Genomic DNA, 15,751 nt, shown 5'->3' on the forward strand with positions numbered 1-15,751 from the left:
TTGGTTTGTTTAGATTTTCTGTTTCTTTCTGGGTCAGTCTTGGAAGGTTGTATTTTTCTAGGAAGTTGTGCATTTCTCCTAGGTTTTCCAGCCTTTTAGCATATAGGTGTTCGTAGTATTCTCTAATAATTCTTTGTATTTCTGTGGGGTCCGTCGTGATTTTTCCTTTCTCGTTTCTGATTCTGTTGAAGTGTGTTGACTCTTTTTTTTCTCTTAGTAAGTCTGGCTAGAGGCTTATCTATTTTGTTTATTTTGTCGAAGAACCAGCTCTTGGTTTCATTGATTTTTTTCTATTGTTTTATTCTTCTCAATTTTATTTATTTCTTCTCTGATCTTTATTATGTCCCTCTGTCTGCTGACCTTAGGTCTCATTTGTTCTTTTTCCAATTTGGATAATTGTGACATTAGACTCTTCATTTGTGATCGTTCTTCCTTCTTTATATATGCCTGGATTGCTATATACTTTCCTCTTAGAACTGCTTTTGCTGTGTCCCACATAAGTTGGGGCTTTGTGTTGTTGTTGTCATTTGTTTCCATATATTGCTGGATCTCCATTTTAATTTGGTCATTGATCCATTGATTATTTAGGAGCATGATGTTAAGCCTGCATGTGTTTGTGAGCCTTTTTGCTTTCTTTGTACAATTTATTTCTAGTTTTATACCTTTGTGGTCTGAAAAGTTGGTTGGTATGATTTCAATCTTTTGGAATTTACTGAGGCTCTTTTTGTGGCCTAGTATGTGGTCTGTTATGGAGATGTTCCATGAGCACTTGAGAAAAATGTGTATCCTGTTGCTTTTGGATGTAGAGTTCTATAGATGTCTATTGTGTCCTTAATTATTTTCTGTCTGGTGGATCTGTCCTTTGGAGTGAGTGGTGTGTTAAAGTCTCCCATAATGAATGCATTGCAATCTATTTCCTCCTTTAATTCTGTTAGTATTTGTTTCACATATATTGGAGCTCCTGTATTGGGTGCATATATGTTTATAATGATTATACCCTATTGTTGGACTGAGCCCTTTATCATTATGTAGTGGCCTTCTTTATCTCTTGTTACTTTCTTTGTTTTGGAGTCTATTTTGTCTGATACTAGTATTGCAACACCTGCTTTTTTCTCTCTGTTGCTTGCATGAAATATCTTTCTCCATCCCTTGACTTTTAATCTGTGCATGTCTTTGGGTTTGAGGTGAGTCTCTTGTAAGCAGCATATGGATGGGTCTTGCTTTTTAATCCATTCTATTACTCTGTGTCTTTTGATTGGTGCATTCAGTACATTTACGTTTAGGGTGATAATTGAAAGATATGTACTTATTGCCATTGCAGGCTTTAGATTCGTGGTTACCAAAAGTTCAAGGTTAGCTTGTTTACTACCTTACTGCCTAACTTAACTCGCTTATTGAGCTATTATAAACACAGTCTGATGATTATTTCTCTCCCTTCTTACTCCTCCTCCTCCATTCTTCATATGTTGGGTGTTTTGTTCTGTGCTTTTCTTAGGAGTGCTCCCATCTAGAGCAGTCCCTCTAAGATACCCTGTTGAGGTGGTTTGTGGGAGGCAAATTCCCTCAACTTTTGCTTGTCTGGGAATTGTTTAATCCCTCCTTCATATTTAAATGATAATCTTGCTGGGTACAGTATCCTTGGTTCAAGGTCTTTCTGTTTCATTGCATTAAATATATCATGCCATTCTCTTCTGGCCTGTAAAGTTTCTGTTGAGAAGTCTGATGATAGCCTGATGGGTTTTCCTTTGTAGGTGACTTTTTTCTCTCTCTGGCTGCCTTTAATACTCTGTCCTTGTCCTTGATCTTTGCCATTTTAATTATTATGTGTCTTGGTGTTGTCCTCTTTGGGTCCCTTCTCTCGGGTGTTCTGTGTGCTTCCGTAGTCTGAGCAACTGTTTTCCTCCCACAGTTTGGGGAAGTTCTCAGCAATTATTTCTTCAAAGACACTTTCTATCCCGTTTTCTCTCTCTTCTTCTTCTGGTACCCCTATAATGTGGATATTGTTCCTTTTGGATTGGTCACACAGTTCTCTTAATATTGTTTCATTCCTGGAGATCCTTTTATCTCTCTCTGCGTCAGCTTCTATGCGTTCCTGTTCTCTGGTTTCTATTCCATGAATGGCCTCTTGCATCTTATCCATTCTGCTTATAAATCCTTCCAGAGTTTGTTTCATTTCTGTAATCTCCCTCCAGACTTCATCCCTTAGGTCTTGCATATTTCTCTGCAGCTCTGTCAGCATGTTTATGATTTTTATTTTGAATTCTTTTTCAGGGAGACTGGTTAGGTCTGTCTCTGCAGATCCTCTCTCGGGTGTTGTCTGAACTATCTTGGACTGGACTAAATTTTTTTGCCTTTTCATGGTGATAGCATTGGCTGTAGGCAGGTTGCAGGTGTGTCAGTTGGGAGAAGAAAGTCCTTTCCTGCTTGCTGGATGCCTTGCCCTTCTCTGCTGCCTGTGTCGGTTACCCGCACTCCTGGAGCAGCCACCAGTTAATTCCCTAAGCTTCTGTGGGAGGGGTCTCCGTCAGCGCAGCGCAGAGCCCTGTGGGGAGTGGGAGGCACGCCAGGTGCACTCCTCCATGATAGCAGCGCCCGTGCCGGGCAGCTGTGTGCCAGCAGCGGCCTTTGGGTCTGGCCTGGGTGGCTGTGCATTGGGCTGGGATTCTGGTTGGCTGCTGCGAGCGCACCTGCTCCCTCTGGCTCCGCTACAGGTGCATGTGGGGCTCTCCTGCGCTGACCTCTCCCTTACTCCTTTGGTTCCACTGCAAGCAGTGTGCACGGGCCTCGCCTGGGCTGTTCAGTCGCTGCCTCTGTGGGCTTGCACAAGCCTCTCCTGGTCCCCTCTGGTGCTGTTGGCACATGCGATATGCTCCTGGTCCCTTCTGGTGCTGTCGCCCCCAGCACGCGCTGCCACTCTCCCGCTATTGGGCCAGTGTGTCGGGGTCCGTGCCAGTTGGAGGAACAACTGGCAGACTGCATAGTGTCATGAGGGGCTTCAGCGCTGTGCTGCCTCCCGGGAGTTTAGGGCGCCTAAGGTTCCCCGGGATTTCCAGCTGCTAAGTGTGCCGGGACGACTTCGTCCAACTATGAGGTCCCTGTCTCTTTAAGACTTGCAGAAAGCACTCACTTTTCTTTTGTCTCAGGGGTGCTGGTTGTGAGGACCTGCCCACAGGTTTTGCTTTTCCATTTCTCTAATATCCAGCACCCCATGCACCTTGTGTCTGCAATCCGGGTGCGGATTTCTAAAGCTGGTTGTTTAGCAGTACTGGGCTTTCACTCCCTCCCCGTTCTGACTCTTTTCTTCCCGCCGGGTTCTGGGGTGGGGGAGCATTTGGATCCCGCCTGGTTACAGCTTGTATCTTACCCCCTTCATGTTATGTTGAGTTCTCACAGATGTAGATGTATCCTGGCTGTTGTGCTGCATCCACTGGTGTCTCTTTTAGGAGTAGTTGTATTTATTGTATTTTCATAAATATATATGTTTTGGGGAAGAGATTTCCTCTGAACTACTCATGCTGCCATCTTCCCGTGATCCTCAAATACATTAGTTTTTATAAAAACTTTTCATTTTAGAATAGCTTTAGGTTTGTAGAGAAATTGGAAAAGATAGTATATACCACATCCAGTTTCCCTTTTATTAGCATCTTTTATAAGGATGGTATATTTGACACTGGTCATGAACCAATACTGACACATTATTATTAATTAAAGTCTGTACTTCAATGAGATTTCCTTAGTTTTTTACCTATGGTCTGTTTATGTTCTGGGATCCCACCCAGGACACCATACTACATTTAGTCATTATGTTTCTTCAGGCTCCTCTTGGATATGGTGGCTTCCCAGATTTCCCATGTTTTTGATGCTCTTGCCAGTTTTGAGGAGTACAGGTATTTTGAAGAATGTCCTTCAATTAGAATTTGCCTGATGTTTTCCTCATAGTTAGACTGGGATTTTGGGCTCTGGGGAGGAAGACCCCAGAGTCAAGGTGCCCTTCTCATCACATCATATCCAGGGAGCTGGTTAAGTAATGTCAGTCATGTCTCATGGATGTTCTTTTTTTTTCTAAACTTTCTTCTTTCAAAGGAAGTCATTATGCACAACCCACAGTTAAGGAGTAGGGAATTATGATCTACCTCCTAAAGTTTGGCATCTCTATATAAGTTATTCATAATTCTGCAAGGGAGATTTGTCTATTCTCTCTCATGTGCTGTTTATTTATCATTTACCTATATGAACTTATGAATATTTATTTAATACTTTAGATTATAATCTAATACTACTTAATTTTATTGCTCACATTGTTCCATTTGACCATTGGGAACTTTTTCATTTGGCTCCTGTGTCCTTTGACATAACCCCATTATTCTGTGTGTGTGTGCATGTGTGTGTGTGTGTGTGTGTGTGTGTGTGTGTGTGTGTGTGTGTGTGTGTTCAAGCATTTCTTTACTTTCTGGCACAAGATGATCCAGGGTCACCTTGTGTAATTCCTGCCCCAGTTGTAGAATCAGCCATTTCTCTAATGAGTCTTGCTTTCTTTTATTGAAGAATGTTATTAGAAATTGAGATCTAGGTGCTAGGTGCAGATGCATTCTATTTTATGCACTTTACTTAAAAGTACATGTCACCATAAAAAGTGAAGGAAGGAAAAGAAAGTAAATCATCTGTGCCTAACTTAGCTCTATTTCTCTGAAATTGCACTCAGTAACAGTAGAAAACCAATACTTACATCCTCTTATATAATACTTGTGTTCATGCTTCATACATAGAGTATGGTGGTTAGGAACATGCCTTCTACAGTCACCCTAGGTTTAATGTTCAGCTCCACCACCTATTTGCTGTGTGACCTTGTCAAATCACTCAACCTCTCTGAGCCTCACTTTGCTTATCTGTAATGGTACAAAGACAATCCCCACATCACAGAGTAATGGCAAAGTTCATATAGGGTAATTCTTATAACACATTCAGTACGGTATCTAGCTCAGTAAAGTTCATGGAGGTTTCACCCTTCCCCTTGCCCACTTCCTTTTCCCTAGACTGAATCAGCCCAGCTATTTCTCTAGAGGGGCATTTTTCAGCACCACCTACAAGTCTTTTAATCTTTTTTTTTTCCTTTCTCTGGGATGATTTCCACATTCTCCATGTCACATTCTTGTTTTGGTTATTTTTTAAGGGCAAAAAGAAATCAATCAGTGAGTGTCAGTATCCATGAAATACAACATATGTTAATTTGGACATAGAACTTCTGATTTCAATTAAGCAACAGAAATGGTGTTTCCCATATTCATTTAATCTGAATTCTCAGCTAAATCAAGTATTTTCCAGTGAAGAACTATAGGCATAAAGAAAACAGTGTCTGGAAAGAAAAATTATGAGGCTTTTCCAGAGCCCATTTCTGCTGCTCAGAGATGATGTAAGCTGGGAGAGCATGGACACTGTCTTTATTAGCATTAAGTTCTATTTTAGAACACAAAAAGAACTAATGCTACTTGTTAGTAATTCCATTAAAAAGTATTCTTTCAGATAAAATCGACAATTGTTTACAATAATTTTATTTCAAGAAGGAAACTAGTAGATTTATCTCTTAGATTATACAGTGAATTTTATGTCCTTATGTGCTTGATTCTCTCAGGAGACAAGTTTCTGTGCACTTACAAGAAGAAATAAGGTGGAAATTAAAGCTTATTTAGGAACCAAATTACATTAATCGAAGATCAAAGATGTGGTTTATCAGCAAAGAAACCACCTTGTTAAGTCTAGGTCATATACTTAAGGAGACAAAGGTGAGGTGAGGGGAAGGTTTGTACCTGACCCCTAAAAAGGTTCTGGAGCACCCCATCCTCCAGGAAGAAATCAGAACTGGACAGATCAACACTTTTAAGGGCTTGCTATGACTGTTTCCTGTAATAAAATCCAGAGTTTTAAGCTTGCTTCTGGCAAGTTCTTGCTTTTAATTAATCTAGCACCTTCTTCAACTACAGACAGTTTCTAAATTGTACCTATTATACCTGGGTAATGTGTAGACTTCAGAGCCAGCCTGCTAGAGGGTAGATCCTGCCCTTGCTAGGTATGAGATCCTGTGTAAAATGGAGCTGTTTTGAGGATTAAATAATTCAATATATGTAAGGTATTTAGGACAGTAATTGTTTAATAGCAGGATCTCAATAAACAATAGCATGTTGAATGTTAATAATATTATTATTTTCTAGATTGTATTACAAAGTCAGCATTCTGGCACACAACAAACATTGCTTCTCTGTGAAAATGGTGTCCAAATTTCAGATGATAAACACGTTTAACTGAATGTAGTACAGACAGTGGGAAAATGGTTTTGTCACAGGTCACAGAGCAGGCCTGGGTCTTGGTACTGGCCAAGAGAGGAAAGAGAAGTAACCCCAGCAAAGCTGGGGTATTGTGGAGGGAGACCATGTTAAGGCCTGGGCAGAGCTGAAGCAGTCAGCTATACCTGAAGGATCTTGTGGAGCATTAAAAATAAGCAATTTTATATCATTATGTAAAATGATGATCATTCCCATTTTACAGATGACAAACTGAGGCTTAGTAAGATTATGTAACCTACCCAGGTGATACAAATAGTAAATGGTAGAGGCAAGACTCAGTCCCAGGCAATGGGACTACAAGGTTTGAGCTCTTAATTATCTCAAGCAGCCTCCATTCTAAGGTTCTGTCTGAACTTACTATCTATTTTTATGCAATTCCTCCAAATGTACTAATCCTTCTTAAACGGCAGCATTTTAAAGAGGGTCAGCAATATTGATAATAGGAACTTGAGCTCCAGTATGACCCAGCACTCTTCTCTATACAACTAACTAGTCTTAATTTCCATTTCCTACAATGGTGCCACATGCTGCTCTTACACCTGCGTGACTTGCACATACACACTCAGGCAATGCTTATTTATTCTCCATGCTCGTAAATTTAAAAAGTCATTATTAATGAGATTTATAGGTCATGTAAAATGTAACTGGAATGTTTTTAGAATCCAGATGTTCCTAATCTACAGAAACTAGAGATAAAAAGAAGCTGAGGGTTAGCCTCTCTATAGTGACAAGAAATGCCTTTAAACATTGCAGGAGAAAAGATTCTGCTCTGCAATTGGACATGTGGTCAGGCTCACGTCCTAGCACGCCTAGGCATCACTTAGATAAGTGACTTCTATCTGGGCCCCGCTTCACCTGTACAGGGGAAGTTGGACAGGTTGACCTTAAGATCCACGGACATTTTGAGATTCTCTCAGCCCAATTCCATTCCTGCTGAGGTCCTGAACTTTTTATGGTCACTTTCCTGGGGTTTCTGTGAATGTTTCAAGTGGGTTTTCTGGCAAGAGAGGTTTGAGAACACTTATAAGGGCATCTGCAGGCTTGAATGAACCAGAGAACCATGAGGTTGTGCCTTCTTTGAAGTATTTTCACAGGGTTGGTGGCCACCACAGGCACACGGCGGGAGGTTATTGTTTATAAAATCTGTGTTTCAGCCAAATCAACAACAGAGCATTGTTCCTGTGGGTTTTGGGATCTGGAAACCCCTTTGCCACATATAACCCAGTGGGGCTGTGCCTCAGTCCTGCCGGAAGGTCCGGGAAACCATGCTTGCTGATCTGATTTCAGTGAATTCTTTTACACACTCCCACCCCCATCTGTGTGTTAAGTTGTTCTTTTCAGAGCAGCAGTCACTTGGGCAAGGAAACAGGTACTGAGGAACATAGGCTTCAATGTATTTCAATATGACTTCACAGGCTTGTAAAAGAAATATTTACATTTTTATGCCTTTTCCCCTTCTAAGAGTGCTTAGAAGCAGAGTCTGGAAAATGGAAAGTGAAAGAGCAATGTTCTTAAGATGTAGATAATAAAACGATTAGGAAGGGGACAAGAGAACAAGTAGAAAATTGGAAATAAAAATTTCACAAGAGGTGAAGGGATGAGGTAAGAAATGTATTACTTGGAGGATGGTGAGGGGAAAACTCAGAGGTTAGGTCTCTGAGGCTCAATAAGGCAGAACTCCTAAAATTACTTGAGAAAGTTTAAAGTACACACCCATATAGACACTCACATCCCAAAGCAAAGGTTGTTAAAAAAAAAAAGCCATATGAAATTCATTATTTTATCTATTCAAAGATAAAATATCCTTTGTAGTAGGCTTTTATGAAGGAATTTGGCCAGATCTTAGTATGAAGAAAAAGCATGCTTCTCCCGAACATCTATCTGATTTTTCTTACAATGCTGTGATACTTGTAATGAATCCTGATTCCCTCTTTTCTTTAGCCACTAAGACTTCTCAGAACCAAATTTAGTTACTATAAAGTCTATAGTAGGATGTGGGGAAATAGGAACCTTCCTACACTGTTGGTGGGAATGTAAATTTTTGCAAATGTGTGGAAAGCAATATAGAGCTTCCTCAGTAAACTAAAAATAGAAATAACATTTGACCCAGTAATTCCACTCCTAGGAATTAACCCAAAGAAAACAACATCCTTGATTCGAAAAGATATATGCACCCCTATGTTTACTGCTGCACTATTTGCAATAGCCAAGATATGGGAGCAACCTAGATAACCATCAACAGATGAATGGATAAAGAAGATGTGGTTACATATACACAATGGAATATTATTCATCCATAAAAAAGAAAAGAAATCCTGCCATTTGTGACAACATGGATGGATCTAGAGGGTATTATGCTCAGTGAAATAAGCCAGGTGGAGAAAGACAAATACCAAATGATTTCACTTATTTGTTGAGTATAAAAACAAGCAAACAGAAGGAACAAAATGGCAGTAGACTCACATACACCAAGAATTGACTAGTGGTTACCATGGGGGAGGAGTTGGGGTGGGTGGATGCAGAAGATGAGGGGGATAAAGGCGCACAATAATTCACAATCACGATATAAGTTGGTCATGGGGATGCTAATACAGCATGGAGAATACAGTTAATGATTCTGTAACATCGTATTACATTGATATACAGCAACTGCACTAGAAGGGGTGAGGATTAAATAATATGGGTAACTATTGAACTCTGTGTTGTATATTTGAAACCAACATAAGATTGTATATCAATGATACTTTAATAAAAAAAGTATATAGTACATACTTCAATATGTTCTATTTTTTCCTACCCTATTTTCCTTTTCCTCAGCATCCTCAATTATTTATATTTATTCTTATAAGCATCTATAAAATCTTCTTTGGGAAGAGGTAGATATATACATAGATGCATATATATTCAGATAGCTAGATAGAGGTAGATACAAATTAAGGACTTAAATGGCTATGAGTGCAGAAACATGTTCTTATTTGTAATGGTACCCTCTCTAAATATAGATTGCCACTAATGTCAGCAAACTGTTAGTGAGAAAACTTTCAAAAAATGTTTGATTTGAGATTAACTTCTAAAAATTTTGTAGAAGCTACTTGTGAGACATTTGAGCTTTAAGGCTGAGTCACTGTGGAAAGGGCAGTAACAGTTAACCTTTGAGTACCTGGCTCCTCTGTGGGAGAATAAGCGAGGAAGGCAGGTTTGGAAGAAAGACCAAAGACTGGACAAATCTGGTATATAAGTTGACCTTCTTAAAACACAATAGCACTAGGGATTCAGACATAAGGCGTACATTTTTGCGTTCACAACAGATTCTGAGGATCTAGCTCTACAATTCCAGAGAAATTATTTTCCAAAAATACTGCTGCCCTTCCCAATGTAGGTTCACAAACACACCCAAACAACCAGGACAGACTTTGCAGAACACACAATGTAATACACATGCACACACATGTGAATAGGACGCCAAGACAACTGCAAGGTATGACTCATGAGTACTGACTACAAATAAAACCTTTCATGGCAAACATGTCAAAGCCAGTAGACCTAATAGTTTGGATAGTACTAAACTATCCCTCCAGTTAGTCCAGCCTCTGCCATTCGAGTTAGGCTTGACCACTAATTTTTGAACTTCTCACTTGGTTGTGGGTAAGCATGTCTGGCTAGACTATAATACCTGCCTGAACAGTTACAAAGCTGCAGATGCCATCTCACTGAGCCTTGCTTCTGAACATGAGCTCCTTGAACCACCTGACTTAGAATAACCCAAAGGTTTGGGGCAGCTGCCAAAAATACTGACTTCTGGATATCACTCCAGCCCTACTAAATTAATATATTTGATTTACAAGTATTTTAAAACTGTCCCTGTGCTCCACCCAGTGATTAATAAAAAGTTCTTATAGAGGCTATGAAATAAATAAATTATGGTTCTAATCCTGAAATTTAATTTGTTGAGTTTTTAGAAATGGCAGGATAGGTCTAGTTTTTGGGTTTTTTTAAGAGACAACAAGTGGCAAAAAGTTAAATTATGAGCAGTAATATTATTTTTATTTCTTTTCTCTCTCTTAAATTTATTTTTGTGGTATAGTTGATATATAATATTGTATTGGTTTTAAGTATATAACATAGTGATTCAGCAGTTATATACATTATTAAATCCTCACCCCAACTAGTGTAGTTACAGAACCACTGGCTGTATTCTCTATGCTATACTTTCATCCCCCTGACTAAATTATATTATAATTGAGGTTTTGTGCCTCTTTATTCTCTTCACTATTTCACTCACCCACCTTAATCCCTCCCTCATGGTAACCACTAGTCACTTCTCAGTGTCTATGATCTATTGATGTTTTGTTTTCTTTCAGATTCCACACATACGTGAAAACATATGGTATTTGTCTTTCTCTACCTGACTTATTGCCCATAGCATAATACCGTCTAGGTCCATCCATGTCGCAAATGGTGGGATTTTTTTTCTTTTTTATGGCTGAAAAATTCCATTGTGTATATGTAACCACATCTTCTTTATCCATTCATCTATTAATGGACACTTTGGTTATGAGCAGTAATTTTAGAATGCAGCATAAAATTAGAAAGGTAAATTTGAATTCAGAATTGATAAAGTTGGAAGATAAAGAAGCAAGTCTTACTGATAAAGGTGGTGGGTTTTATTAGGTGTCTACTTGAAACCAAACTGAAGAAGGAAAAAGAAGAAATGAGAATTCCTTTTTTAAAAATGTAGAACTTACTGCCATCGGGCTTTATCCTTCAAGGAATTTTTCCTAGAGCTGCTCCCTTCACTGGGGCCGTCCTCCTCTTCTGTCTCCAGACTTCGACTGCAGCTCCTGATGATCTGAAAGATGCTGTTGACAGTGGACTCCTTCTCTGAATTCTTTAAGCCATTTTGTCCCACTCGTTGCAGGAAATTATCTTGTCCACTGTAATCAGCTACAAACTAGAGAAAAATATATCGAGAATTTGTTATTGCAACTTCATATCCTATGTCTACATAACCTACTTGGCTAGGGAAATGAAATCATAATAGTCATAAATAATGGCATTTGTGCCAATTTTATTGAAGAAAAAAAAAAGAACCTCCAGGAAAAACATTTTTTCATTTCACCACATGAAATATCAAAACTCACTCTTGTTTTCACTAAGAAAATTTTAGTCCCTCTAGGAAACACTCTACTTCAAATTCACGACACAAAAAGCAGTATTATTTCAAGGTTCCCTAGGGAGAAGATTAGCCAGTTTACAGAGGAAGGTCAGGGTTATTTTATTCTTGTAGTGAGAATCAAGAAAAATCATGACAAAAATCTATTATTCTATGGAACCAGATAAAACTACTGGGGCCCAAGGAAAACAAGGAGAAAGGGTGATGCTTTGCTTTATTTCCCATATATCCTCCAGTAACACAGAGGCTTTCTAGTGGTTTGTAAGCTCATATTGTCTATTTGTGATCAGGAAGATTCTCCCATCAGAAGTAAGAGCTGCAGCTGGGCTGCAGGAAGTGGCGTGCTCTCCCTCTAAAGCATGAGGCCCTGCGAGGGCACAGTTTGCGGGGCTTGCTCTAAGCCTTCTCCTCCATTTCTTGTACTTTTATTCACCCTGATAAACCAGCAAGATGCAAGCCTGCAGTGTTGCCTGTACCTGTCAGGGGCTCCCTAATAGCAGGCAATGCCTTTGTTCCCAGGTAACACAGAAGTACCTGAGGTTTCAGGAGAGTCTTCCCACTGCCACCAAGAAGGGGTGTATGTAAGTATGTGTGTGTATGCAGAGTCAGTAGTCGGTGCTGTTGCCACGGTAACAATTACCCTAGAATTGGGTTTGGAACTTCCGGGTATTGGGATTCCTCAAAATTCTCCATAACATTTCCCCATTCCTTTATTTCCCTACAGGGGAACACCATACAGGGAGGTTTCCTTATTTCCCTCTAGTTCCTCAATGCCCTTCCCTTCAATGCCCCACGTCCTGGATCCAAGCTCATGTGGTGGCCTCTCTACTCTGAGAGTCAAGAACAAGAGACAGTGGGCCTCAGGGAGTGGAGGCAGCTGTGAGCAGGAGCCCAGAGCTCTCCTGCAGATGAGGCCCCAGCTTCGCCAGCAACCTCCCTCAAAGGATGAAAGGAGGACAGCGCTGACTTCCCCCCATTCTTTCTTCCACTGATTTGGAAAAGTCAAAACTCCCACTTGACTTCTCTTATCCCCTACATCCAGATATTCCCATCCAATAAGAGAGAAGAAAACCCCATCAACCTTTAAAAAAAAAATCAGAGAACAATATCCATTTCCACTTGGACTTATACATTGTCCCGTTAAAGTACCTTAACAATATCAAGCCCCAAACAGTGCTAGTTGGCATTCTTTTCTCTTGAACTTTCAAGGACTTCACCAACACACTGGTAACAACTGATCACCCTGGGCTCAATCAGTTATCTTCTCTGGCTTCTGTGAATGATGAGCCAGGTGGCCACAATGACTATTTAGATCCTGAAGATTTTGAAAGGCCTCACCTCTAGAGTTTCTTCTTGGGAATTATACCTCGGGCAAAGCTTCATGAGGCCCGAGGCTCCGTCCAGCACTTCACAGAGCTCCTTCAGAAACACGCCGCAGAACGGGACCACCTTACAGCCGGGGATGTGCAGCGCCCGCGTCACCACCTTCCTGTATTCACAGGAAGATTCGTGCTGAGCCATGGCATCCTTCAGGCTCCTCATGGTCTCCAGGTCAGACTGGTCCATAAACTGCCACATTTTTAAAACTTTTCTTGACCTAGTATAAGTAATGACATATTTTTAGCCCAAAGGAGAAATAATATACAGATCTCTCAACTCATAGTGGGGTTTTGTCCCACTAAACCCCCTGCAAACTGAAAATATTGTGAGTTGAAAATGCATTTAATACACCTAACCTACTGAACATCATAGTTTGGCCTCGCTTACCTTAAATGTACTCAGAAAACTTACATCAGCCTACAGTTGGGCAAAATCATCCAACACAAGTCTATTTTATAATAGAGTGTTGAATATCTCGTGTAGGTTGCTGAATGCTGTACTGCAAGAAAAAAACAGAACGGTTGTGTGGGTACAGGGTGGTGGTAAGTGTGCGGTTGTTTGCCCTTGATTGCACGGCTGACTGGGAGCCGAGGCTTGCTGCCCCGCCCAGCATCGCAAGGCAGGCTTGGACCACATTATCATTAGCCCAGGGAAAGATCAAAATTTTAAATTTGAAGTATGGTTACTACTGAACGTATATCACTTTCACACCACTGCAAAGATGAAAATTTGTTAAATCAAACCATCGTAAGTCTGAGGCCACCTGTAGTTTATAGTAAGAAGCCTAAATTCCACATAAATTTATTCTTTTCATCTATTTTCTTTATATTTTAATATTTACTTAGGATTTGTACCTCCAACTGTTTCCCCAAATGTAAATATTACTTTAATCAATTGAAACACACGATTAAGTAGGACATACACAAACAAAAACATACACAGAAGGAGTTAATTCCAGATGGTGGGTGCTTAACTTTGATTTGAGCTTTTCTGGCAGCTATAGCCAAAAGAGAAACCTAGTAGGCAAATAGCTACTGGGGGTTGCCTTCAGAAAACATGATCCATCCACTCCTCTTCATCTTTTAAATGTTATCCTTGGTTTAGGCCAGTCCCTCAGCAATATACTTGAAGCCTGTTCTAGCCAATTTTGTAGAAATGTTTTAATAGAATTCAGCTTTGACATTAAGCCACTGGCCCATCCAGAGAAACATTATCTTAAGTATTATTTGCATAACAGGATGTTAAATGGGACTTTCCTATTTTGAAATTGTTGCTGAGAATAACAGGTGACATTATACCCCACCTTCTAAAGAGAGGCAGCAGGTTGTCACAAGGGGTAACCAAACTGCTCTGTCCTCAGCGGTCTCTAATGCTCCACCCACCTCTGCAGAGGAACTGGATCTGAGCGGCCTGGTAAGGAGTATTTCTTTGGAAAGCATCAGAGCGCTGTATTTGAGAAGGAGGAAAACCACCCTGAGCACAGGGGGTTTCAGGTGAACTCCATGGGGAGGTGGACCTCCATCCTGGGCAGTTTGGTGATCACACAGACGGGTGGTATGTTGCCTGAAGTCTAAAGATGAGAGGCTGCCTGGAGCTGCCCAACAGCAATGTGAGGTTCCAGTGGACGTGTCTTGCATTTGCAGAGTTTGGGGGGGCAAAGCACTGAGTGTTTCCTGTGAGTCAAATGGACCTTGTGGGGGCAGTTGATCCTAGTGGAGCCTGTTAGGGCAGGACCTCCAGAGCTGGCTCCTGGGGACTGAGTGTGCACTGCCTCTTGCCAGGTCACGGTGCAGTGGGAGACACTGATAGGACAGGGGGTGGGGAAATCAGTGAGAGTACATTGGAAGAAACCCCAAAAGCCCCCCATGTGGCCCTCCGCGGGAGCACTGAGGCCAGATTACATCTGGCCCAGTCAAGTAAGACCTTTGCTCTCTTCCCCTTTCTTCTCCTGCCCACTTTTTCTGTGGGGACCCTGAAAAAGTTGGATGGAGTGCAGAGAGAAAAGATAAACCATATTTTCCCACCCTTCTCCAGGTTTCTGAGACTGGTTGGTTGCATAATGTGGGGAAAAGGTGAAGCTTTGAATTGTGAAATTTTGGTTACATAAGGCAGGATTGAAAAAATCATTATTTAATATGTAAGAGATCCAAAGACATTAAGAAATAGAACATGACAAACACCCACACACCAACCTCTCAGTTTAGAAGTAAAACATTAATAACATCATTGAGGCCCCAGTGGATTCCTCTATGAGCAGGTATTCACTCTCCCTCTCCAAAGGGGACTGTGACTGGACCTTTAGTGTTCTTGTTCCCCTACAATTCTTTATACTTGTATGTATCACTAAGCAGTTCGAGAATTGTTTGTGTGGTTTTAAACTTTATATAAATGGTGTCACATTGTGTACACTCTTAGGCAATGTTTTTGGGTTTTTTTTGCACAGCTGTATGTTTCTGAGATCCATTCATGCTCATGAGCATAGAATGAGACGGCTTATTAACCACACAAATGACTGGGAAAACTATAGGATCTTCCAAGAGAGAATCCAGAATTGGGGGAGGGGGAGCCAATCAGGCAGATTGGTCTGACAGTGAGGTCAGAAAAATAAAATTGTTTCCTATTTCACCCCACTAAGTCCAGCTTATTCTACAACTGGTTTCTTGTTTCTTGAGACTCCTTTTTGGGGAATGAAAAGGAGGCATAAACAATCAAAGTGAAGAGATGAATGGGATCATCTTTCTTCCCATGAGAAGTGGAGTAGTGTTGGTTACACTTGGAGGCAAAAGACAAACCTCATAAGATTCCTCAAGGGAGGTACAACCTAAGACAGGCACAGTTGCAGGGGGGCCATCAGGTGAGA

At 40.7% G+C, this 15,751-nt stretch overlaps 1 protein-coding gene across 6 annotated transcripts in view; it reads right to left on the bottom strand.

Annotated features, from left to right (window-relative positions):
• PLCE1 (phospholipase C epsilon 1) overlaps positions 1–15,751 on the bottom strand; it is a 330,740-nt gene that overhangs the window by 70,143 nt on the left and 244,846 nt on the right. For all 6 annotated transcript variants that reach the window (XM_073240663.1, XM_073240662.1, XM_073240661.1 and 3 more), the window contains exons 6-7: positions 12,850–13,108; positions 11,084–11,289 (exon numbers count right to left, since the gene is read on the bottom strand). In XM_073240663.1, coding sequence (XP_073096764.1) covers positions 11,084–11,289; positions 12,850–13,108 — 465 coding nt within the window. The remainder of the gene's footprint in view (positions 1–11,083; positions 11,290–12,849; positions 13,109–15,751) is intronic.

Source organism: Manis javanica, chromosome 7 (assembly GCF_040802235.1).
Source record: "Manis javanica isolate MJ-LG chromosome 7, MJ_LKY, whole genome shotgun sequence".
In the NCBI taxonomy this organism is placed as follows: Eukaryota; Metazoa; Chordata; class Mammalia; order Pholidota; family Manidae; genus Manis; species Manis javanica.